This window comes from Equus przewalskii, chromosome 8 (genome assembly GCF_037783145.1).
Source record: "Equus przewalskii isolate Varuska chromosome 8, EquPr2, whole genome shotgun sequence".
Classification (NCBI taxonomy): domain Eukaryota; kingdom Metazoa; phylum Chordata; class Mammalia; order Perissodactyla; family Equidae; genus Equus; species Equus przewalskii.
Window position 1 is genome coordinate 23,806,186 of NC_091838.1, and position 25,827 is coordinate 23,832,012.

Below are 25,827 nucleotides of genomic sequence, written 5' to 3' on the forward strand. Positions count from 1 at the left end.
TGCCAAACTGTTTTGCAAAGTGGCTATATCACTTTACATTCCCACTAGCAATGTATGAGTTATCTAGTTTCTCCACGTCCTTGCCAGCATTTGTTGTCATTATTTTTTATTTTAGCCATTCTGACAGACATGCAGTAAATATTTCATGGAGGTCTTAATTTGCATTTCTCTAATGGCTAGTGATAATGAATATCTTTTCAAGTGCTTATTTGCCATTTGTACATACTCTTCGATGAAATGTGTGCCCATGTTTTTTGCCCATTTTCTAATTGGATTGTTTGTTTTTATTATTATTGAGTTCTGAGAATTCTCTATTCTAGATACTAGTCCTTTGCTGTATATTTGCTTTCCAAGTATTTTCTCCCAGTCTGTAGGGTGTCTTTTCATCCTCTTACCAGGATCATTCAAAGAGCAAAAGATTTTAAAGGCTAATTTATCAAGTTTTCCTCTTATAGATCACACTTTTAGTGACAAGCATGCTTAGTACCAGATCCTGAAGATTTTCTCCTGTTTTTTCCCTAAAAGATAAATAGTTTAACATTTTACATTTAACTCCATGATCTGTTTGAGTTAGTTATTGTATAAGGTGTGAGACAGGTTCATTTTTTTTTGCCTATGGATGTCCAACTGATAGAGCACCATTTACTGAAATGGCTATCTTCCTGCATGAATTGTTTTTGCACCTTTGTTAAAAATCAGCTGGACATATTTGTATGGGTCTATTTATAGGTTCTCTATTCTTGTTCCACTGATATATGTATCTACCCTTTCACTAATATCACACAGTCTTGATGACTTGTAGCTACATAAGACTTGAAATCAGAGTGATGACTCCTATTTTATTCTTTTTCAAAGTTGTTTTAGCTACTCTACTTTCTTTGCCTTTCCATATATATTTTATAACAATATTGCCAGATATCTACTAAAAAATCTTACTGGAATTTTGATAGGAATTGAGTTAGACCTGTATATCAATTTGTGAAGAAGTGACATTTTTAATAGGTTGAGTATTCCAAACAATGAACATAGTATGTCTCTCCATTTATTTAGATGTTCCTTAACTTCTTTCATCAGCTTTTTGTAGTTTTCAGCATACGTGTCCTGTACTTTTAGATTTATACCTAGGTGTTTCATTTTATTTTGTGTTAATTATAGATGGTACTGTATTTCAAGTTTTGGTGTTCATTGCTAGTACCTAGAAATATAAAGATTTTAATATATTTGTCTTGTATCCTGTAACCTTGCTTAAACTCACTTACTAGATCCAGATGGGTTTTTTTTTGATAAATTCCTTGGGATTTCCTACAGAGACAATCACGTCATCCACAAATGAAAAGCTTAATTTCTTCCTTTATGATTTGTGTGCCATTATTTCCTTTTCTTGCTTTATTGCAATTGCTGGAACTTCCACCAACACGTTGAATAACGGTGAGAGAAAACATCCTTGCCTCGTTCCTGATCGAACGCATTTAGCCTTTCACCATTAAGTATAATGTTAGCTGGAGGTTTTCTTGTAGATGCTCTTTATTTATTATCATTATTATATTTTGAGGAAGACTGACCCTGAGCTAACAGCCACTGTCAATACTCCTCTTTCTCCTGAGGAAGATCGGCCCTGAGCTAAGATCCATGCCCATCTTCCTCTATTTTATATGTGGGATGCCTGCCACAGCATGGCTTGATAAGTGGTCCTAGGTCCATGCCCAGGATCCAAACCGGTGAACCCTGGGCCGCCAAAGCAGGGTGTGTGAACTTAACTGCTATGCTACCAGGCCAGCCCCTTTGTAGATGCTCTCTAACAAGCTAAAAAAGTCCTCCACAATTCCTATTATTTTCAAAGTTTTTAAACATGTATGGGTATTGAATTTTGTCACATGATTTTTCTGTGTTCACTGCTATGATGTGGATCTTTCTTCTTTACCCTATTAAAATGACAGATTATAGTACTTGGTTTCTAAATATTGAACCAGCCTTGTATCCCTGGAATACATCCCATATATGTACATGTATATGATTTCATATATTGCTGAAATTCTATTTGCTGACATTTTGTTGAGAATTTTAGCTTATCTATCAACAAAGAGCTATCCCATTGTACTTTTCTTTTTTTGTACTTTCTTTCATTTTGGTACCAGGGTAATAACAGCTTCATAAGATAAATAGGGAAATGTTCCATCTCTTATATTTTCTGGAAAAGATTGTACAGAACTGGTGTTTATTCTTTAAATGTCTGGTAGAATTCTCCAGTGAAACCATCTGGGCCTAGAGACTTCATTTTTGGGGAATTTAAAAATTATTAATTAAATTTCCTCAATAGTCAAGGTTATTCAAATACTCTTTCACATTAGGTGATATGGTAGTTTGTGTTCTTTAGGTTTGTATTTTTTGTCCACTTCATCTAATTTATCATATTTATGCATTATTCCTTTGATGTCTGTAGGATCTGTAGTTGTATCTTCTGTTTTGTTCCTGATAATGGTAATTTTTGCCTTCTCTCTTTGCTTTTTTGTCAGTCTTGCTCGATGTTTGTCAATTTTATTGACCTTTAAAAAAACCCAGTTTTTTCCACCACTGATTTTCCCTATTGTTTTTTTCCTGTTTTCAATTTCACCGATTGCTGCTCTTATCTTTATTATTTCCTTCCTTCAGTTTGCTTTGGATTTATTTTGCTTCGGGTTCTTCAGGTGGGAACTCATTTGAGACTTTTCTTCTTTTCTAATGTACACATTTAATGCTATAAATTTCCCTTTCTGCATTGCATTACCTGTTTCTTACAAATTCTGATGTTGTATTTTCATTTCCATTCAGTTAAATATATTTTTAAATTTCCTTTGAGACTTCTCACTTGACACATATTATTCAGAAGTGTATCGTTTAGTTTCAGGTCTCTGGAGATTTTTCCACTTATCTGTTATTGATAATGGAACCAACAGAACTGAAAAAGAAAGTAGACAAATCCACAATCATAGCTGGAGACTGTTATTGATTCTAGCTTACTTCCACTGTCTAGTTTAATAATTTCATTGGTTCTATTTGGTTTGTTTTTTGCATTTTTTAAATTGAGTTCATAATAGTTTACATCATTGTGAAATTTTAGTTGTAAATTATTTCTTGACTGTTACCCCCTTCACCCCCTGTGCCCACTCCCCATCCCCCTTCCCCTGGTAACCACTGAACTGTTTTCTTCGTCCATGTGTTTGTTTATACTCGACATATGAGTGAAATCACGTGGTATTTGTCTTTCTCAGTCTGGCTTATTTCACTTAGCATAATTCCCTCCAGGTCCATCCATGTTGTTGCAAATGGGATGATTTTGTCTTTTTTATGCTGAGTAGTATACCATTGTATATATATACCACATCTTCTTTATGCAATCATTGGTCAATGGGCACTTGGATTGTTTCCGTGTCTTGGCTGTTGTGAACAGTGCTGCATAGGGGTACATATGTTACTTTGGATTCTTGATTTCAAGTTGTTTGGGTAGATACCCAGTAGTGGGATAGGTGGGTCATATAGTAGTTCTATTTTTAGTTTTTTGATGAATCTCCATACTGTTTTCCATAGTGGCTGCACCAGTTTGCATTCCCACCAGTAGTGTATGTGGGTTCCCTTTTGTTATTTTCAGTCTTAGTGATTACAGCCACTTTAACAGGTGTAAGGTGATATCTTAGTGTAGTTTTGATTTGCATTTCCCTGATGATTAGTGATGTTGAACATCTTTTCATGAGTTTATTGGTCATCTGTATATCTTCTTTGGAAAAATGTCTGTTTATATCCTCTGCCCATTTTTTTATCAGGCTGTTTGTTTTTTCGTTGTTCAGTTGTGTGAGTTCCTTATATATTATGCAGATTAACCCCTTGTCAGATATATGATGTGCAAATATTTTCTCCCAATTGGTGGGTTGTCTTTTTGTTTTGATCCTAGTTTCTTTTGCCTTGCAGAAGCTCTTTAGTTTGATGAACTGTCACTTGTTTATTTTTCCTTTTGTTTCCCTTGTCTGAGAAGACATGGTATTTGAAAAGATCCTTTCAAGTCCGACGTCAAAGAGTGTACTACTTGTATTATCTTTCAGGAGTTTTATGGTTTCAGGACTTACCTTCAAGTCTTTGATTCATTTTGAGTTTATTTTTGTGTATGGCATGAGATAATGGTCTACTTTCATTCTTTTGCATGTGGCTGTCCAGTTTTCCCAAAACCATTTATTGAAGAGACTCTCTTTTCTCCATCGTATGTTCGTAGCTCCTCTGTTGAAGATCAGCTGTCCGTAGATACGTGGTTTTATTTCTGGACTTTCAGTTCTGTTCCACTGATCTGTGTGCCTGGTTTTGTACCAGTACCATGTTGTTTTGATCACTATGGCTTTGTAGTACATTTTGAAGTCAGGGATTGTGATGTCTCCAGCTTTGCTCTTTTTTCTCAGGATCGCTTTATCAGTTCAGGGTCTTTGGTTGCCCCACATGAATTTTAGGATTCCTTGTTCTATTTCCAGGAAGAATGTAATAGGGATTCTGATTGGGATTGTACTGAATCTGTAGATTACTTTGGGTAGTATGGACATTTTAACTATGTTTATTCTTCCAAACCATGTGCATGGAATCTCTTTACATCTCTTTATGTCATCATCTATTTCTTTCAATAATGTCTTATAGTTTTCAACTTATAAGTCCTTCACCTCCTTGGTTACATTTATTCCTAGGTACTTTATTCTTTTAGTTGCAATTGCAAATGCAATAGTATTCTTGAGTTCTTTCTTAAGTTCATTATTAGAGTACAGAAATGCAATGGAATTTTTTAAGTTGATTTTGTACGCTGCCACTTTATTGTTGTTGTTAATCATTTCTAGCAGTTTTCCAATGGATTCTTTAGGGTTTTCTATACATAAGATCATGTTGTCTGCAAACAGTGAGAGTTTCTCTTCTTCACTCCCTATTTGGATTGCTTTTATTCCTTTCTCTTGCCTAACTGCTCTGGCCAAAACCTCCAGTACTATGTTGAATAAGAGTGGTAAGAGTGGGCACCCTTGTCTTGTTCCTGTTCTCAGGGGGATGGCATTCAGTTTTTGCCCATTGAGTATGATTTTGGCTGTGGGTTTGTCATATATGGCCTTTATTATGTTGAGCTAATTTCCTTCTATCCCCATTTTAAGAGTTTTTATCATAAATGGCTGTTGGAGCTTGTCAAATGCTTTCTCTGCAGCTATTGAGATGATCATGTGGTTTTGACCTCTCATTTTGTTGATGTGGTGTATCACACTGATTGATTTGCAGATGTTGAACCATCCCAGTGTCCCTGGTATAAATCCCATTTGATCATAATGTAGGATCTTTCTAATGTATTGCTGTATTCAGGTTGCCAATATTTTGTTGAGGATTTTTGCATCTATGTTCATCAGTGATATTGGCCTGTAGTTTTCCTTTTGTGTGTTGTCCTTGTCAGGGTTTGGTATCAGAGTGACGTTGTCCTTGTAGAATGCATTAGGAAGTGTTCCATCTTCCCTAATGTTTGGGAATAGCTTGAGAAGGACAGATATTAAATCCTCTCTGAAAGTTTGGTTGAGTTCTCCAATGAAGTGGTCTGGTCCTAGGCTTTTATTTTTTGGGATGATTGTGATTACTGCTTCAATCTCTTTACTTGTGATTGCTCTACTCAGATTATCTATTTCTTCTTGGTTCAGCTTTGGGAGGTTGTAAGAGTCTAAGAGTTTATCCATTTCCTCTGGATTGTCCATTTTGTTGGCATATATCTTTTTGTAGCACTGTTATAATCCATTATACTTCTGTGGTATCCGTTATTTCTCCTCTTTCATTTCTAATTTTATCTGAGCTTTCTCTCTTTTTTCCTTTGTACGTCTGGCTGGGCTTTGTCAATTTTGTTTATCTTCTCAGAGAACCAGCTCTGTTTCATTGATCCTTTCTACTGCCTTTTTTGTTTCAATAGCATTTATTTCTGCTCTGATTTTTATTATTTCTCTCCTTCTGCTGACTTTGGGCTTTGTTTGTTCTTTTTCTAATTCAGTTAGGTATAGTTTAAGATTGCTTAGATTGGACTTTTCTCATTGTTAAGGTGAGCCTGTAGTGCGATCAATTTCCCTTAATATGCCTTTTGCTGCATCCTGTATGAGTTGGTATGGTATGTTTTCAGTTTCATTTGTCTCCAGATTTTTTTTTTCTTTCTCCTTTAATTTCTTCAATGATCCATTGCTTATTCAATAGCATGTTGGTTAGTCTCCACATTCTTCTCCCTTTCTCAGCTTTTTTTCTTGTAATTAATTTCTAGCTTCATAGCGTTGTGATCGGAAAAGATACTTATTATTTCAATCTTCTTAAATTTTTGAAGCTTGCCTTGTTTCACAACATATGGTCTATCCTTGAGAATGTTCCATGTGCATTTGAGAGGAATGTGTATTCTGCTGTTTTTGGATGGAGTGTTCTACATATGTCTATTAAGTCCAACTGGTCTAGTTTTTCATTTAATTCTGCTGTTTCCTTCTTGATTTTCTGTCTGGATGATCTATGGATTGACGTGAGTGGAGTGTTGAGGTCCCCTACTATTATTATATTATTAGCATCTTCTTTTAGATTTGTTAATAGGCACTTTATGTACTTCGGTGCCTGTGTTGGGTGCACAGATATTTATAAATGTTATGTCTTCTTGATGGAGTGTCCCTTTAATCATAAAAATTGCCCCTCTTTACCTATCTTGAAGTCTACTTTGTCTGATATAATCATTATATATTGCTCCTCTTTACCTATTTTGAAGTCTACTTTGTCTGATATAAGTATCATGACACTTGCTTTCTTTTGTTTGCCATTATCTTGAAGTATCATCTTCCATCCCCTCACTCTGAGCCTGTGTTTGTCAACGGATCTGAGATGTGTTGCCTGGAGGCAGCATATTGTTGGGTCTTGTTCTTTAACCCATCTCACCACTATGTGTCTTTTAAGTGGAGAATTCAATCCATTTATGTTTAGGGTGATTATCGATATATGAAGGCTCAATGCTGGCATTTTATCACTTGTTTTCTGGTTCTCCTGCATTTCCTTTGTTTCTTCTCCTGTGTATTTAAGTCTCCCAATTGAGTTATGTAGATTTTTACGTTGTGTTTCTTTGTTTTCTCATTTATTATTTGTGTCTCTGTTGTGCTTTTTATGTTTAGTGATTACGATGAGGTTTTTATTCAAAATCTCATAGATAAGATAGTCCACTTTCTGATGGCCTCTTATTTCCTTAGACTAAACCAATTTAGACCCTTTCCTCTTCCCTCCCCTGAGTTTTTCTCACATCTTATTCCATCTTGTGTTGTGAATTTACGATTAAAATGACAAGATTATCTTTGTTTTTGGTGTTTTCCTTCCCTTTATCTTTAATGCTATACTTGAGTATTTGCTAATCTGTTCTGATGTACAGCTATAGGTTTCTGATTTTGTCTACCTATTTATCTCTTTACTCTGTGCTTTGTAACCCCTTTATCCATTTTTTTTTTTTCAGGTATGAGTGCCTTCTTGAGGATTTCTTGTAGCGGGGGGTCTCATGGCTACGAACTCCCTTAGCTCTTGTTTATCTGGGAAAGTTTTCATTTCTCCATATCTGAAGAATATTTTTGCTGGATAGAGTATTCTTGGCTGAAAGTTTTTGTCCTTCAAAGATCTGAATATGTCATTCCAGTCTCTCCTGGCCTGTAAGATTTCTGCAGAGAAACCTGCTGAAGGCCTGATAGCAGTTCCTTTGTAGGTTATTTTCTTCAGCCTTGCTGCCCTTAGTGTTTTTCTTGTGTCATTCACTTTTGCCAGTTTCATTACTATATGCCTTGCAGTAGGTCTTGTTACATGGACATATTTAGGAGATCTGGTAGCCTCTTCCACATGGATTTCCATCTCCTTCTCTAGGTTTGGGAAGTTCTCTGCTATTATTTCTTTGAACAAGCTTTCTGCTCCATTCTCCTTCTCTTCTCCCTCTGGAATACCTATAATTCTTATGTTGCATTTCCTCATCGAGTTGGATATTTCTTGGAGACCTTCTTCATTTCTTAGTTCTTCATAGTCTTAGTTCTCTCTCCTCTATCTGGAGCATTTCAACATATCTATCCTCGATTATGCTGATTCGCTCCTCTACGATGTCTGCTCGAGTGTTCAGGGAATTCATATTTTGTTTTATCTGTTCTGTTATGTCTTTCATCTCCATTATTTCTGATCCATTCTTCTTTATAGTTTCAATTTCTTTTGTGAAGTAGCTCCTGAACTCACTGAATTGTTTCTCTACATTCTCTTTTAACTCGTTGAGTTTTTTGATGATAGCTATTTTGAATTCTCTTGCCATTTAGATCACATATTCCTGTGTCCTCAGGACTGATTTCTGGCTACTTGTCATTTTCTCCCTGGTCTTGAGACTTAATATAATTTTTGATACTGCTAGAGAGTGTGGCTCTGTTTTTTTGTGCTTTGTGGTATTATTTGGTCACAGTTACCACCTATCGCCACTGGGTGGTGGTCAAGAGCCACGTATTCTGAGCCCTCTGCATTCTGCAGAGATCCAAGGGACCAGAGCCAGCACTGAGCGGGTCAGGGGGAGGGGCACTTTATTTCGTGTGCTCTTAGGATTTTCTCGTTCTGCCCACTATCTGCTCTCCTGGGGTGCTGGCTTGACAAGGTAACCTTTGCATTAGCTTTCACCTCGCTAGGGCCTTTCCTCTATGCTGCGAGGGCCCTTGGGGATCTTTGTTCTTGAGAACGAACGTCCCCTCTTACGTTCCTTCCCTTTTGGAAGCTACCCATGGTCCTGGATGCCAGTCTTTCAGAGAGAGAGTGAAGTTTTCTCTTCTCTCATTCCACCTCCTCAGATGGGGGCTACGGCCTCTCTGCCCTCCGTTGTCTGGCTGCGTGGGTCTCTCAGATGTCTATTTTTTTTTTCTGCTTTATCTCCCCAACGCCCCCTCCCCCCAGCCCCATACACAGTTGCACATCTTAGTTGCAGGTCCTTCCAGCTGTGGGACGTGGGATGCCACCTCAATGTGGCCTGATGAGTGGTGTCATGTCCGCGCCCAGGATCAGAACCCTGGTCCGCCGCAGCAGAGCACGCGAACTCCACCACTCGGCCACGAAGCCGGCCCCTCTCAGATGTCTTTTGTGTTGTGCTTGGATGTCCTCTGTTGGGGTATGAATGTCTTTTTCATCTTATGGTGGAGGGGAGAGATTACTGGGAAAGCTCACTCCACCATGACGCTGATACCACCAGTTCCATGTGCTTCTTTTATATGGTTTTTCCTTCACGTTTCTTACAGCTCTGTTGTTTAGTGTGTACACATTTAGGATGGCTATCACTTCCTGGAGGACCTTTCATTATTAAATCATGTCCCACTCAGTCTCTGGCAATTTCCTTTGCTCTTAAGCCTACTTTATCTGATATTAATAGAGCCAATCCTACTTTCTTTTGATTGTTTGCATGACATATCTTTTCCTGTCATTTTATTTTCAACCTGCCTGTACTGTTATATTTAAAGTGAATTTCTTGTAGACATCATACAGCTGGATCACTTTTTTTAATCCTCTCTGACAAACTCTGTGTTTTGATTGGTGTATTTAGACCACTTACATTTCATGTAATTATTGCTATGTGAGGACCTTAGTCTGCCATTTTATTTTACTTTTTTTCCTGCCTTTCTGAGAGTTAATTGAACAATTTTTAGGATTCTATATTGATTTCTCTATTGTTTTTTAGTGTATCTCTTTGTATATGTTTTAGTAGTTGCTTCAAGTATTGCATTATATACATCTATCTTATCACAGCCTACTAGTGTTGTCATTTTACCTATCAGGTGAAATGCAGAAATCCTACCTCCTCTGATGTCCCTTTCTCCACCATGGTTTATGGCATTTCCTGTATGTACACTGAGAACCACATCAGACAACACAACAGTTTTGCTTCACTTGTCAGCCATAATTTACAAGACTCAAAAGTTTTAAGAAAAAAAGTCTATTGCAATAATCCATACTTTTGGTTATTGAATAGTGTTTCTTCTTCCAAGATTCTTTTTTTATCATTTCATTTCTATTAGATAACTTCCTTTAGCCATTCTTTTATATGGTAGATGTGCTATTGATAAATTCTTAGTTTTCTTTCATCTGAGAATGTATTGATTTCCCTTCATTCCTGAAAGATATTTTTGTCGGTTCTAGCATTTTGGGCTGAAAGGTCTTTTCTTTCAGCTCTTGAAAAATGTTGTGTTATTTCCTTCCAGCTTCCATGGATTCTAAGGAGAAATCTGCTGTCATTCAAATTGTTAAGGTGTTGTTTTTCACTACTTTCAAGATTTTTTCTTTGTCTTTAGCTTTCAGAGATTTGACTATTGACAGAAGTTTGTCTCCATATGGATTTGTTTGGGTTTATCCTGTTTGTAGTTGGCTCAGTTTCCTCAATCTGTAGGTTTATATCTTCTGCCACATTTGGGAAGTTTCCAGTCATTATTTCTTTGAGTACTTTTTCAGAGCCATCTTCTTTCTTTTTTCCTTCTAAGACTCTGAAGACACATTAGAACTTTTGTTATAGTTCCACAGGTACCCGAGGCACTGTTCCTTTCTTCAGTCTATTTTCTCTTTGTAGTTTAGACTGAGTAGTTTCTATTGTTCTGTAATCCAGTTCATTATTTCTTTCCTCTGTCCCCTTCATTCTGCTGTTGATCCCATCCATTGAGTTTTTTATTTGAGTTATTGTATTTTTCAGTTCTAAAGTTTCCATCTGGTTCTTCTTTTTGTCTTCTATTTGTTTTGCTGAGACTATTTTCATTTGTTTCAAGCATGCTCCTAATTGTTGAGGCATTTTTAAGATGGTTGCTAAAAAATCTTTGACAGATAATTCTAAGATCTCTGTAATCTTGCTGTTGGCATTTATGGAATTTTTTTTTCCCATTCAGTTTAAGATCTTCCTGGTACTAGGTATGAAGAGTGATTTTGATTGATTGAATCAAAATCGATCAATCAGAGTGACTGGAACCTGGACATTTTGGGCACTGTATTATGAGACTCTGGATCTTATTTAAATCTAAGCTTTAGCTGGCTTGCTCTGGCACCACTCTTAGAGGGAAATGATGAGCACGGGAGAGCCTCATTAGAGCCAGCTCATAGTGGAAGCACTGCCATAACTGTTTCCGTGATGTTTGGCTATAGTAAAATGGTTATTTTCTAAAGGCTTTCTGTCTTGCTAGGCTGTGCCTTTCTTGGTCCTTTGGCTAGAGTGTAGACTTTTTTGTTTTTCTTGCACTTGTTGATCTTTCTAGGTTACCAGTTTCTCCAGCACCCAATCTGAGTTATACGAGGCAACAAGAACACCAAGGAAAATAACTGCTGCATCATTCCTCGAGTCCCAAGGTCTCCAGCTGGTTGGCCTTCTTCTCTTCCCTTCAGAGTCTCTTGTAATTGTTTTATATGTAATGTTCATAGTTTTAGTTGTACTTACCAGAAGGAATAGGTGAAAGTAAGCCTACTCCATCTTCCCAGATGCAGGAGTCCTTTGGTTATTATTTCCATGTTCAACCAGTTCCTGAGTTGTGTAAAGAGGTTCAAGTTTGATTTCATCCTCTTTGGATCACAGAATGGTCCTCCACCTTCTTAAAATACTTTATGATGAAATATTTTTAGCTTTTAGCTAAAATCTCATGAATGATTATATTATGTAATGTCTATGAATCCTTTAAAAAGATTAATTCTCAATATCCTTGGCTTCTGAGAGGCAAATTAATTTACATGATTAAGTAAAATGCTGTTCTCTCATGAGTACGGGAAATTCCTGCCCAGATCAAATTTAAACAATTATTTTTATTATTAACCAGATACAGAATTTTTGTAATAAGTGCTGCCAAAACATTAATGGAATATATTTCATTTAAATGTTCAGCCAAAAGACAACAGTAATTTGCTACTTACAAATAAACACCTACTGTTATTTGTTAAGAATAAGAAAAATGAACACAAAGGCATTAAAGACAGAACTAGAAATCTAGGATTATTTTCCAGTAGTTTGATGCCTTGTCATCTGACTTCATAGTATGGTTCTTTATTAAAATATGGACAATTTGGCTTTATGATTCTCAAAATCAATGAGAAAAACTATTGTCAATAATCAATAAAGATATGTTTCAGATGTCTTGAATTCCTCACAACATGTTGGTCCCTGTGGTTTTAAATACAACACCTCTAATAAAAGAGTACTTTCCTGAAACAAGCAGCTTCATATATCTATATTGAGTTGAAAAACGGGACAGAATGCATTTCTCTCTGGGATTGCTGTATGAAGTGAAACATTACTCTCAGATGTTATCAAGTTGTAATTATTGGCAACAACAGGTAGTTGCTTGCAGGAAATGCATTAAGGACAATCCCAGAGCACCTTATCAAGTAGAGATAAATATAATATCTTACCTAAGAAAGAATTCTTCAGTGAAAATACCAATGCTGTTGAATTACTGTAGTCAATTTGTAGGTTTAAGGGTTAATTAGAAGAGCTCCAACTATCATTCTTAATAAATATTTACTCACTGTTTACTATTTCAAAGGCACAGTGCTAGCTGCTGCCTAGAACCTCGTCCTCTGCTATCCTTAGAACAAATATGATGATACTTATTATTTTTTGCGTGTGTGATGAAGACTGGCCCTGAGCTAACATCTGTTGCCAATCTTCCTCTTTTTGCTTGAGGAAGATGGTCCCTGAGCTAACATCTGTGCCAATCTACCTCTACTTTGTTAATGGGACACCGCCACAGCATAGCTTGATGAGCGGTGTGTAGGTTCGCGCCCAGGATCCAAACTTGTGAACCTTGGGCTGCTGAAGGGGAGCATGTGAACTTAACCACTACACCACCAGGCTGGCCTGAGAACAATATGATTCTTTAATCATTTGTTTTCTAGAATCCTTTTCTGGAGCTGTTTTTAAGATTCTTATCCAGAGGGTGGGAACTACAGCATTACTCTGGGAAAACTATTTCCTTAGCCTCATTTCTGCTTTTTATAAAACACAGTGTACTCACACATTTACCTTAGAGAGGATTAACTGTCTACTCATCTATGTGTAGTATATGAATACTATATCCGAACACATGAAGCACAAAAGAACACAATGCATTCAGAAATTCCAACACGTCAGGTTGATCAATGGAAATAACTGAGATAAGACAAATTTTATCTATTAAAGATGGCAGAATTCCCATGCTTTGTATAATGTTACATAGCAGTAATATAATACTTTCCCTATTGAAGCAGAAGTAAACACAAATAGCTACAAATGTTTAGTGTCTTGAAACACTTCCAAATTTAGTGTTCTTTTTTCCCCTCTCATGCAACTAAAAAAGATTTTAGCGAAAATATATACAAAGATGTGTTAAAGCATTCTGGCTTAAAGAGAAGGCTCAGAATATAATTTAAGCGTCTGATATAAGATGAATGCCACAAGGCATTTCACAGGGAAGAAATTTTCCTACTTTATGATATTCAAAGACCATCAGTGATGAAAAGGCTTAAGGAAGACATACCAAGAAATAAATATTAAGATCTATAAAACATTTCTATTGAGTAAAAAGATGATCAACATTTAAAAATGCCTCTTATTTACCTCTTCTACATTGGAAGCAGTCTTAGCAGAAGTCTCCATAAAGATAAGACCATGTTCTCGTGCAAAAGCTTCACCTTCTTCTTTTTTTACTTCTCTTCTCGATTCTAAGTCACTAAATGTGGGAAAGAAAGGGCCATGTTATTAACCAACACCTTAGAAATGGGGGCATCTGTGAAAAGTGTACCATGAGATTCAAAGTTGTGTGGAGCATTCTTTCAATTAATTTTTAACACATAATAATCAACTACATTATTCTGGGTATTATAAGGATCAAAATGTTTAGAGCACACTGCTTAGTTTCAAAGAGCTAACAATCCAACAGAAGAAAGATTCTGAGTTAGAGTCCTGGAACGCTAAAACTAGTAGAAACCTGAATGGAACATCTAGCCCAACACCATGCCTTTGAGTATAATGGGTTCCCAAAGAAGGGAGCCATTTTATTCAAAATAATTTGAGAGAGCAGAACTACACTAGTCTCCCTCATCCTTCAGCTAGACTGAGTTTCTATGAATGTGATTAAAAAAATAAGCCATACAATTCTCAGAAGCTATAGGAAATTGCTTCATAAAATCCAAATTATTAAAGAAACATTAATTAGATTATTAATCCCTGTTGGTTCAAGTCCCAGTAAAACTGTTAATAGAAGAAGAAAGAGAGAAACAAAAGTCTAAGCTGGAAACTTTGGATGAATGTGTAGTATTCATTTCTATCATATTGGAATTGTATTAGTAAGGTAGGGGGGAAAGTAGCAGTCTCCTTCAAGTGTATGTTATTGTAAAAATTCTAAAACTTTATTATAAAATATTTCAAGCACACAGAAAAGGATGGAGAATAATATAATACCCATGTAGTTCCATCTAGCCTCGATGCATATTACTTTGATAGATTTTTACCAGATTTCTTTTCTGTTGAGAAATAAAATCAATAGCTACCACTTGAAGTGCCTCCTGTGTGTGTGTCTGTTTCTGATCTCATCAACTTACATCTGACCTCAAAGGGAACCACTACTCTGCATTTGATATTTTCATTCTCATGCACGTTTTCATATTTATACTCATGTTTATAGCCACACAATAGAGAGGGGTTTTTGGATGTTTAAAAAAATTCAGATGTAGCTGTCATTTTACAAGCTGTTAATTTTGGTCAACTTTATCCACACAATATATGTATATCTAGTTTCTTAATTTTTTTTTACTGTATTATACCCTGTTGAATGAATGCCACATAATTTTTTAAATTGTATTTTTAATTTAAAACTTAAATTCTTCATTTGATAAAGTTATCTACAATTTTTTATTATAAATATTGTTACAATGATAATTTTATAGATTTTTCTCTGTACATGTGCCAAATTTTTCCAAAGTATTATTTTTCAAACTATGCCATGACTCAGCAAATTGTAAAACCACTTTACTAAGTCATAATCAGGCTTTTTTAAAAAAGAAATAGAATAGAAAATATCAGAATGTATCACCCACTGTTTCATGGAATTTTTGTTATGTCATAATTTATTTACTAGGTCATGATGTAAAATATGTTTATTTTAGGTCAAATCAAAAAGCCACTGAACTTGAATACATACGTAGTACAACACGGCTTTCCAAAACAGTTGTATAACTGATACTCTTACGAGAAATGTCTGAAAGTTCCCATTGCATCACACTTTCACCAACATGTGGTAAGATCACACTTGTTAATATTTGCCAGTCTGATGAATGTGAATGTTATCACACATTTATGTTAATCTGCCTTTAGCTGAGTATTAGAAAGTTTAATAAATGCTTATTAGCATCCTCATTAAATTACAAAATACAGACAAATCCAAGAAAAGGAAGTCATTCGTTTGTTCCACAAATATTTACTGAATGCCTTTTATAAGCCAGGAATTTCAGTAGGCATTTGGGCAGTCTTAATGAACAAGCCAGGGGCCAGCCCGGTGGTGCAGTGGTTAAATGTGCATGTTCTGCTTCTTGGTGGCCCGGGGTTTGCCGGTTTGGATCCCGGGTGTAGAGATGGCACTGCTTGGCAAAAGCCATGCTGTGGTAGACATCCCACATATAAAGCAGAGGAAGATGGGCAAGGATGTTAGCTCAGGGCCAGTCTTCCTCAGCAAAAAAGAAAAAAAGGAGGAAGATTGGCAGTAGTTAGCTCAGGGCTAATCTTCCTCAAAAAAAAAAAAAAAAATGAACAAGCCAGACAAAAAAGGGTATATTCTAGTAGGGGACAGACAAACAATATTATTAGATGAGTAAAGGCTATAATGTGTTTGAAAGTGGTACGTGGAAGAGCAGAGTAAGCAGAATCAGGAGCTCTAGAGTGAGGAAGAAGGTTACTTTTTTAAGTAGGGTAGTCAACCTAAAAGTGACTTACTTTTAATTTCTTTCCTCTTAGTCCCATTTTTCTACCCAAAAGTGACTTTGTTTTACATATATTCATAATCATGCTATATCTTTAACTTTGTGTCCTAATTTTCTTCACTTAATATTAGTATCTATGTCATTACATCCTTTCCAGAAATATCATTTTTAGTGACTAATTATAATATCCCATTAAGTGGATATATCACAATTCACTTAACCATTTCCTTACTGTTCGATCATAAGAGTAACAGTATGAACCAGGTACTGTGTGACGTGTTTTACACGGATTATCTCATTTAGTTCACTTGACAGATGAAACTCAGGAACAAAGAGGTTAAGTAAAGCATCCAAGCTCCTGCTCTAGGAAGTGCTGGTAGAGTGATTCCATCCAGACCACTGTGCTATACTGTACTGTTAAAACGTTTTTTTCAGTGATTACCTTGTCTAATAATTGACTGTATCGAAGAACTTCTTGTCAAATACAAAGAAAAAAAACTACCCATCATTGTACTTCCTATATAGATAATTAACATCTTGGTGAATATAGTTCTATATTACTCATTCACTATTATTGTCTGTTTCCTCCCTACTAGAATATACTCATACACACTACTCGTATTTTGCTTTTTTCACGGACTATATCGTGGATCATTTTCCCATGTCATTTTGCAGTCTTTTACGGTATTATTGTTATTGAGTGCATGGTAAAGAATGGTACTATTTTATGCAAATCAAAATTACACAAATTAGGGATAAAACAAAACAAAACAAAAATGTTAATGCAAACGGTTTGCAAACATTATAGCATAACTGGGCAAGGATAATTTATCCACCTATAATCTGAGGGCTTCCTGTGTGCCAAGCCCTTTCCTGGATCTTGGGACAGACCACTCAACAAAACAGACAAAAATCCAACCCCCCCTGGCCTCATGGAACTTACATTCTAGTAGGAGTGAAGACATGTGGGGGGGAGTGGGGGGTGTGCTGGCAACAGTCATGTGGTAGCATGCTCCTGGAATTCACACCCCCTTATCTGACAATCATTCTTAAGGGAAAATTAACTTTGGATTACACAAAATCTTCAAGAAAATACTTTCCCTTAACAACCCTTTATCTCATTTTATGCATATGCCACATTTTATTTAAACAATCCCTTATTTTAGGATATTTAAAGTTATTCTCAGTTTTCACTACCATTATCTCTATATTAGCATTTACAAATGTTATCTTAGCAAAGAGGGTTATGGACCAGAATGTTTGAGGGACTTCAAAAAAAGGAAGTGGCACTTTAGTATTCATGATCTTTCTGCTTTATCACTCTACTTTGTTTCCTCAGTTTTCCAGGCATAAAATCATTATTTACTGTCTTTGACTTTTCACCTCCATTAATCCCACTTAAGTTGCTTTTATAACTTAAATATCTTTTCTTTCCTAAACCATTCTCTTAATTTATACCCCCTTTTTGTTTAGGGTTTGTATCATAATCCTTGACTATTAAAAACCTTCATCTTGGGACCAGCCCTGCGGCTGAGTGGTTCAGTTCAAGTACTCCACTGCAGCGGCCCAGGGTTTCACTGGTTTGGATCCTGGGCGCAGACATGGCACCACTCATCAGGCCATGCTGAGGCGGCATCCCATGTGCCACAACTAGAAGGACCCACAACTAAAATACACAACTATGTACTGGGGGGATTTGGGGAGAAAAAGTAGCAAAGAAAAAAAAAACCCTTCATCTTTGTAGACTCTGCTTTCTATTTCTTGTATAACCAATTTGAAATGCCATAGTAAGAAAAATCTGTGACATCTGTCACTGTGACTAGGTCACTGCCCTTCTCAAATCCTTTCACTGGCTCCCCACTGCTTAATGCATCGAATTCCAAAATTGCTTACTCCCTGTTTCCAAGTCTACCCCAATTCACCTTATCTAATAACAATCACCTCATTTCTCTCTGTTTGCTTCCATTCGCTCTTTGGATATCATACATTCTTTTCTCCTTTTTCTTTTCTTCCTTAAAATGTCTTTCCACAACTACTATACTCCTAACTATAAGGGCCACCCATCGATAATCATTAGAAACACCTCTTGAATATACCATACTTTGCTTTTCCTTTTCACACTTGAACTATAAGCTCCTCATGGGCAGCAAGCAATTTTAAGCCACCAGTGAGGTGCTACCCACCATGTTTCAGACACAAGGAAAACACTGGTAAGATAAAAGTAAGAAAATTCTCTTTATTCTCAAAATATTCTCCTCGTTATTTTTTCACACATCACCATTGAGAGGTAGTATGAATACTTCCGTATTACAAAGATGAAAGCTTCACTCCAATAGCCTTAATCCTAAAAGGTATTATTAGTGAGATGATTTAAATGAGGAAAGAGTAAACAAGAAAAGCCTTGAGTGAACTGCAAGATAATATACACTTCTAGTTACAAAGAAGTAATCAATAGTAGGTCTTTTGCAATGGAAATGTCACATAAGTATTTTTTCTTAATAGCAAATGTCCATTTCTATTAAAATAACACTTTGTGAAATCAAATCTATACAGTACATTGTTATTTGCTATCTTACTGTTTCTTTTTTTTTACAGCTTTACTGCGGTATAACTGACATAAAAAGAACTGCACATGTAATATAAAATTTGATGAGTTTGACATATGAATACCTGTGAAGCCATCAGCCTCCCAAAACTTGTCTCATATCCTACTGTAACCCATCCTTTCCTCTCCTCTGTACCCTAGGCAACTAATGATCTGCTTTCTGACACTATAGATTAGTCTGTACTTTCTATGATTTTATATAAATGGATGGAATCACACAGTATGCCTTCTTTTTTGTCTGGGTTTTTTCACTCAGCACAATTATTTTGAGATTCAGCCACTCTGCTGCATTTATCAATAGCTCATTCCTCTTTATTGCAGAGAGGTATTCCATTGTATGGCTATGTCACAATTTATCCATTCACTTGTTAATTAAAATTTTGGTCATTTCCTCTTTTGGACTATTACAAATAAAGCTGCTATGAACATGTGTGTATAATTCTTTGTGTGGACATACGAAAACACATTTCTCTTGGGTAAATGCCTAGGAATGAAATAGCTTGATGGTATCACAGATTCATTTTTACTTTCTAAAGAAACTACCGAAATGTTTTGCAAAGTGGTTGTATCATTTTATATCCCCACCAGCTGTGTAACAGTTTCAGTTCCTCCAGATCCTCACCAACACTTGGTATGCCAATCTTTTTAATTTTAGCCATTTCAGTGAGTGTGTCCTAGTATATCACTGAGGTTTTAACCTGCATTTCCCTCGTGATTAGTGCTGTTATTTTTCATGTGCTTACTTGCCATGTACATATCTTATTTAGTGAAATGCTGGTTCAGATCTTTTGCTCATTTTTAAAAATTGGGTTGTCTTTTTATCAATGAATTGTAGGAATTCTTCATATATTCTAGATACAAATCTTTTGTTGGACATATGTCGTGCAAATATTTTCTCCTAGTCTGTAGCTTGCCTTTTCATTTTTGGAACTGTCCTTTGAAGAGCAAAAGTTTTAAATTTTGTTGAAGTATAATTTATTGACTTTTTCACCTTTTATGCTTTTTCTGTCCTATTTAAGAAATGTCTGACAAAATGAGAGTCACTAAAATTTTATGTTTTCTTCTAGAATTTTTAAAATACTTTTAGCTCTTACATATAGGTCTATTATCCACTTCCAGTTAATTTTTGTTTATGGTGTGAAGTAAGGGTCAACGTTCATTTTTCTGCACATGGCTATTCAATTGTTTCAGCACCATTTCATGAAAAGATTACCCTTTCCTTCACTGAACTGCCTTGGCACCTTTGCCCAAAAATTAACTGACCATACATGTAGGATCTACTTCTTGACTTCTCACTTTGTTCCACTGATCTATGTCTATCTATGCTAACAGTTGACTAAACTGATTACAGTAGCTTTATAATAAATTTTGAAATGAGTATTAGTGAACCCAATAAATCAGCTTGTCATTTCTTCCTTCTAAAAAAAGCCTGAAGAATTCTGATTAGGATTACAATGAATCTTTAGACCAATTTTGGAAGAACTGATATCTCAAAAATAGTTAGTTTTCTGATCCCTGAACGTGGTACATCTCTCCATTTATTTAGGTTGTTTTTTTTTGGATTTAATGACTCTACGGATAAGAAAGCAGTCATCTAATAGAGGAAGTTTAGGAAGACCATGGTAACTACAGCTTAGAGTTGGGGAATCAAATAGCTGTGAAGAAAATATACATATTTTTTAATTGTTTAGGGATTTAATTTAGGGATTTAATTGTTTAGGGATTATTTATTTCTTACTGAGATACATCTGACCTATAACACTACATAAGTAAAGAGTACTATGTGCTCATTTGATTCATTTACATAACAATACGATTACGACCGTAGTGCAGCTAACACCTCCATCGCATCACATAAGTACCATTTCATTTTGTGGTGAGTACATTTAAGATCTAGTCTCTTAGCAATTTTCAAGTATGTAATACAGGATTGTTAACTATAATCACAACAGTGTGTAAGGTTCTCCAGAACTTATTAATCTTTTAACTGCAAGTTTGTACCCTTTGATCATCTCCCCAATCCATTTACTTGTTTTGTTTACAGTATTCTCTTATTATCCTTTTAACATCTGAAGGATCTGTAGTAGTCTTGCTCTTTTATTCCTGATGTTGGTAACACGTATCTTCTTTTTTCATGATCAGTATCTATTTTACTTATCTTCTAAGAACTAGCTTTTGGTTTCATTGGTTTTCTTTTTATTACCTCCTTTTTTGCTTACCTTGGGTTTAACTTGCTCTCATCTTTCTAATTTTAATCTTAAAATCAAAGCTTAGATTAATGATTTGAAACTTTTTCCTAATACAAGTATTGAGTGTTATAATCTCCTTCTAAGCACTGCTTTAACTGCACCCCACAAATTTTCAAAGATTGTAGAGATCAGAAATTGACTTGTGCCAGACAGGTAATACTGCAAATAATCCTTGTCACAGAAATGTAAACCATACCCCGTGGACTACAATTATCATCCTATGGACATTGTTTGGTTTTGCATCCATTCGTAAGTTTATTTCAGCATTCCTTATTTGATTATAAACGTGTGGTATTTTGAGTTCTCTTTTGAACTGACTGTGATATTTTAGTGGTTCCCTCAATTAATGAGATACATAAAAGCTCTGACATGTTCTCTATCATGAGTCATGATTTTACCTTTCTAAAAACATTATCTTTTAATACTATTTTATAAACTTAAAGAATGAATAAATTGTCTAGCATTTTAAAAATACTAATTTTGTTACCACTGTAATTTTCTACTAATGTTAGTGAAAACTTTCCCATTCTCGAAAGTTTATAGAAACTATGGCCAAGAAACTGTTTTCCCATGTACTATCATTTTAAACGTAGAGCACAAGAACATTCACTGCAGATAACGTTCTCTAAAGATAGAAAGCGAAATAAGATCGAAGAAGCAACATTAGGATGACACTAATATAAAGCCTTAGAGATAAGCTTAAAAGTATTAACGTGATATCTACTAAACGATATTAAAAGTGTTTAAGGACTTTAAGTAGAATACATCTGATAAATCTAGGTATTGTATTAACTCATGCACATTAAGTAATGCACATTATGTCTTGAAAAAGAGAAAAAATACTTTTCTGAGTTCTGCATAGATACTTATTTCTACTGCCAAGTATTTAAAACAATCTGGATAATATTTAATAATGACCTATCTTCAGATTATTTTTTAAAGTATATCTTCCAACAAAAACTATTTCTAATAATAATTTCCAACAAAGATTATCTATATTTTAAAAACTAAAAGAAACATCTTAGGATTTTCAAAATTCTATAATGTAAGAAATCAGTAACTTACATTTGGACAAATGTACAAGATAAGCACTTTAACAGTTATCACATAAATAGCTATCCAGTCTTCATCAATGCAAAAAACCTCTACATTAGTCTTTTTACCTTTTATTTCCAATAAGCATAATGACCATGTTGGAATTGGAATGCTGGCGGGCATCTTCTAACCAGGTTGTCAAGTGGTTGAATGTATCTCTCCTAAACATAAACGATAATCTGATTACTATTTTCAAAGCATTTCCCCTAGTAGGGTACAATGAACAGTATATATTCCATTAAAGATGATTATTTTTATGTATCCCCTTACGTAATGAGAAACAGATTTCAAGTACAGTATCCAGATTTAGGATTCACTAATTACAGTTCAGTTTCGAAATTAAACTTTGCCTCATTTTAGAAAATTCCAATGTATAAATAATATTACCAAATCGATCAACTTAGAGGTGCTTATTCATATAAAAAAATAATTTAGTTGCAGATTTCTATGGTAAATTTAAATTTAATTCAAAACACAAGTTTTAAAGGCAAAGAGGCATAAAGACAAAGCTATACTTTCATTACTGGTAACCATATTTATTTAGAAAAATTCTCTGCATTGACCACTGAACTGAAAAATTTCCAAGTTCTCACCTTGTAATATCATACACTAGTAAAGCCCCTGCTGCACCTCTGTAATATGACCTTGTGATGGAACGAAAGGACTCTTGCCCTGCCTGTGAGGAAAGAAAAGGTTGAGAATTTCCTTTAACAAACTGTCCTCTACATTTTCTCACTATTCATACATAGAAAATGGGCAGGTAGAGAATGAGTACATAAAGGAAAAGAAGTAAGCCTAACTTCACCAGCCTTAGGAAAAAGTCACATAATACCACTACTGCTCAAGTCAACCAGAGGCACATACGATCCCTCCCCCACACCCCCCACAAACGAGACCTCTAAACCTTTTTTGGCAATCCCTGACAACCCAATTTACTGAATGGCTTCACAATACATGAATCATTATTAGAAACCAGAATGGACTCCTAGCAACTAAGCTCTGAAGACAAATTTGAAAGGAAGCAAATAACCCAGAGCCTCACATTTGAATTCAATAACCCACTCCCTGGGGCAGCTGTTGACACTAGAATAAATAAAGTCCATTGTAAATAAATGATGAATGACATCTTTACGCCCACCATCTGCTGGTGTAAAGGTTGTTGGAAGGCCAAGGATGCAGATTTTATCAGTTATATCATAAACTGCAGTGAGCTTTCAACAGTCATCAGATGGAATTCTTTGAGCAATCATTTTATTATGAAAAACAGAAAACGGTTCTGAATTTAATTTATATAATTTTTTCTCCACACTTAATCAATTTTCTATTTGATATATAATGCTTGTCAAAAGGCAACAGGATGTAAAGTCATCTTTATATCCACTTATGAAAACAGAATTCAGAGATTATACAAAATCAGTTAATTTCTCTCTTTTACTGGAGGCATTAATGTTTGGTTTAAGAAAGGTTGGTGAGGGATATGCCTGAGTTTAAAATTGAGACAGTTCTTATCAAAAATACTTTTTCATTTTTAATCACTTTTCTACCTTCGAGAAAAAAAGCATGTAAATTAAGTAAACATAAAGCCAGTTTTCACAATTTTTGTATTCAAAATCTATTAACTTCTTGAAAAATACTCATATTTGTATGTTCTAAGTTCTAATCTTCCAGTGTAAATATTAAGCCCTTCCCACCTCCAGAACACACAGACAGCTCAGGTTCTGCCCTGTTCTAACACTCAAAACTCTGTAATTCCTTGTTCTTATTGGTCCCCCCACTATACTCCCTCCCTCCTACGCACCCCACCCCCAGTGCCTAGCACTGGGTGTGGCACACAGCAAGCATGCAGAAAAAGCCTGCTGAGTGAAAAGATGAATCATAATGTCTTAGTCAAATGCACAAAATGGTCATTACCCCATCCCACCTAAATGAGCGGACACCAGTAAATCCTAACATGCGAAGATTCAGTAAAAATAACTTTTCCTATGTGGAAACCAAAGAGTAGACCCACTCAGTAACTCACAAGCAACTCTGGCACTTAGCATGTCTTACACTAAATTAGATACTGAGAAAGTCATCACATAAAAGGGCTATAAAAATAGCCAATTCATTTCACATGGTTTGAGGTTAAAACCTAGATGATACTAGTTGGAAGCATGAAACCAATTAAAACTATTTTCATATAATTTATTGAGACATCTTTCAAAAAAAAGTCCTTTCTAACCCAAGTTCAAAATGCAAACATTATGGGAATTCTTTAATTGCTCAGCAAGGAAAACTGAAGACTACATTTTTAAGACATTCAATTTATTCTGAATTATATATACCAAGGTAAGCTTCTGTGGTAAATAATACAAAAAGATAAATATTTCAAAATAAGAATCAGGTTTAGAGCTCTTGTATCTCCCACGCCCAGATATCGAGCAAAGGTGACAGTCCTTTAAAACAACCATGCCAGGATATCCTGTGGGATGAGTTAAAACGAATACATTTGCTGGAGGAATACCACTGTAAGATCTGACACTTCAGCGTTCACAGCCCAGATAAGAAATAGTAAAAGGGAAAATAAACTTAGAAAAGGGAGAAAAGCACACATCTATACACCATTCCCATTCCTTCCAAATAGTTTTACAAGAACAAACGTTGTCATATGGAAATAACATACATAATTCATCACTTTATACTGAATCCACTGAATCTGGGTTTTGCCCATCATCACAAAATCAAACAGAAATTCAAGCAAATAAAAAACCCACACATTCTAAGTGAGGACTATGAATGTACCTATACATCTTAAAATCTATGATTACTTTATAATAAGCAAAGATCAGTATTCAGAATGGTTTCCATATTTTTGAGACTTGACTTGTAGGAAAAATATCCCACACTCTGGCTGAGTATCTTCGTTAATGTCACTGGTAGCATTAAAATAAATCCTGCCCAATAAAGTGTTTTATTATGTATTCTCCAACTATAAACAAACAGTTAAATAAAAACTAACTGCATAAAGCTAGCTCAATGGTTAATTATCTTGATCATACTAAAGCAAAGAGTAATCTAGTTTTTAAAAAGCACTTTAATAAAAACCTGTCCAAACTGTGCCTGACGTATATTGTTTTATTTTTATTTTTTTTTAAAGATTTTATTTTTCCTTTTTCTGCAAAAGCCCCCCGGTACATAGTTACGTATTTTTAGTTTTGGGTCCTTCTAGTTGTGACATGTGGGATGCCGCCTCAGCATGGCCTGACGAGCGGTGTCAAGTCCACACCCAGGATTTGAACTGGCGAAACCCCGGGCCGCCGAAGTGGAGTGTGTGTGAACTTAACCACTCGGCCACAGGGCCGGCCACCTTATATTGTTTTAAATGAAAAAGAATGTCAACTTAGGAAACACAGATGTTATTTTTGATCCTCTTCACTATAAGGTGCTGGCTTAAAGAGACTTTAGAAGCTTGAAACTGAATAGGTATAGAATTCTTCGTGGTAAGGCACTCATAATAGTATCTGATGGTATAAAGAAAAATGCATTTAATGAAACAAGAATGACTGGTTAAGTGAGGAGCACAAGAAAAACTTGTTTAGGGGAGGCTAGAGTGGACTATGAACTTATTGCTCACAATATAGCTGTCTGATTTCTGCGAAAAGATCAGCAAGATACCCAGATATGCAAAAAAGTAGAACAGAGTAAGCAGGCCTCAAGAGATAACGAGCATAGTCATTTTTAGTGATGTTTAGTATTAAAATCAGAATCACAGAACATCTGTGAAAAAAGCAGCCTTATAGACCCTCATTGTCCACGTGAAGATCGCTAGATCACATAAACTTAATTCTTTGCTCCACATCTTTAAAACTTACTTTCAATTGCCAGATAAATAAAGATTCCCCGAAACTGGCTTCCCCATGTGTCCAAGTCTTTCTGCTGATAATT

At 35.5% G+C, this 25,827-nt stretch overlaps 1 protein-coding gene across 2 annotated transcripts in view; it reads right to left on the minus strand.

Annotated features, from left to right (window-relative positions):
• RAB2A (RAB2A, member RAS oncogene family) overlaps positions 1 to 25,827 on the minus strand; it is a 95,997-nt gene that overhangs the window by 20,128 nt on the left and 50,042 nt on the right. For both annotated transcript variants that reach the window (XR_011543029.1, XM_070630539.1), the window contains exons 4-6: positions 22,497 to 22,579; positions 21,972 to 22,064; positions 13,598 to 13,709 (exon numbers count right to left, since the gene is read on the minus strand). Coding sequence is in view for 1 of the 2 variants with exons in the window: in XM_070630539.1 (XP_070486640.1) it covers positions 13,598 to 13,709; positions 21,972 to 22,064; positions 22,497 to 22,579 (288 nt within the window). In the remaining variant the exon portion in view is untranslated. The remainder of the gene's footprint in view (positions 1 to 13,597; positions 13,710 to 21,971; positions 22,065 to 22,496; positions 22,580 to 25,827) is intronic.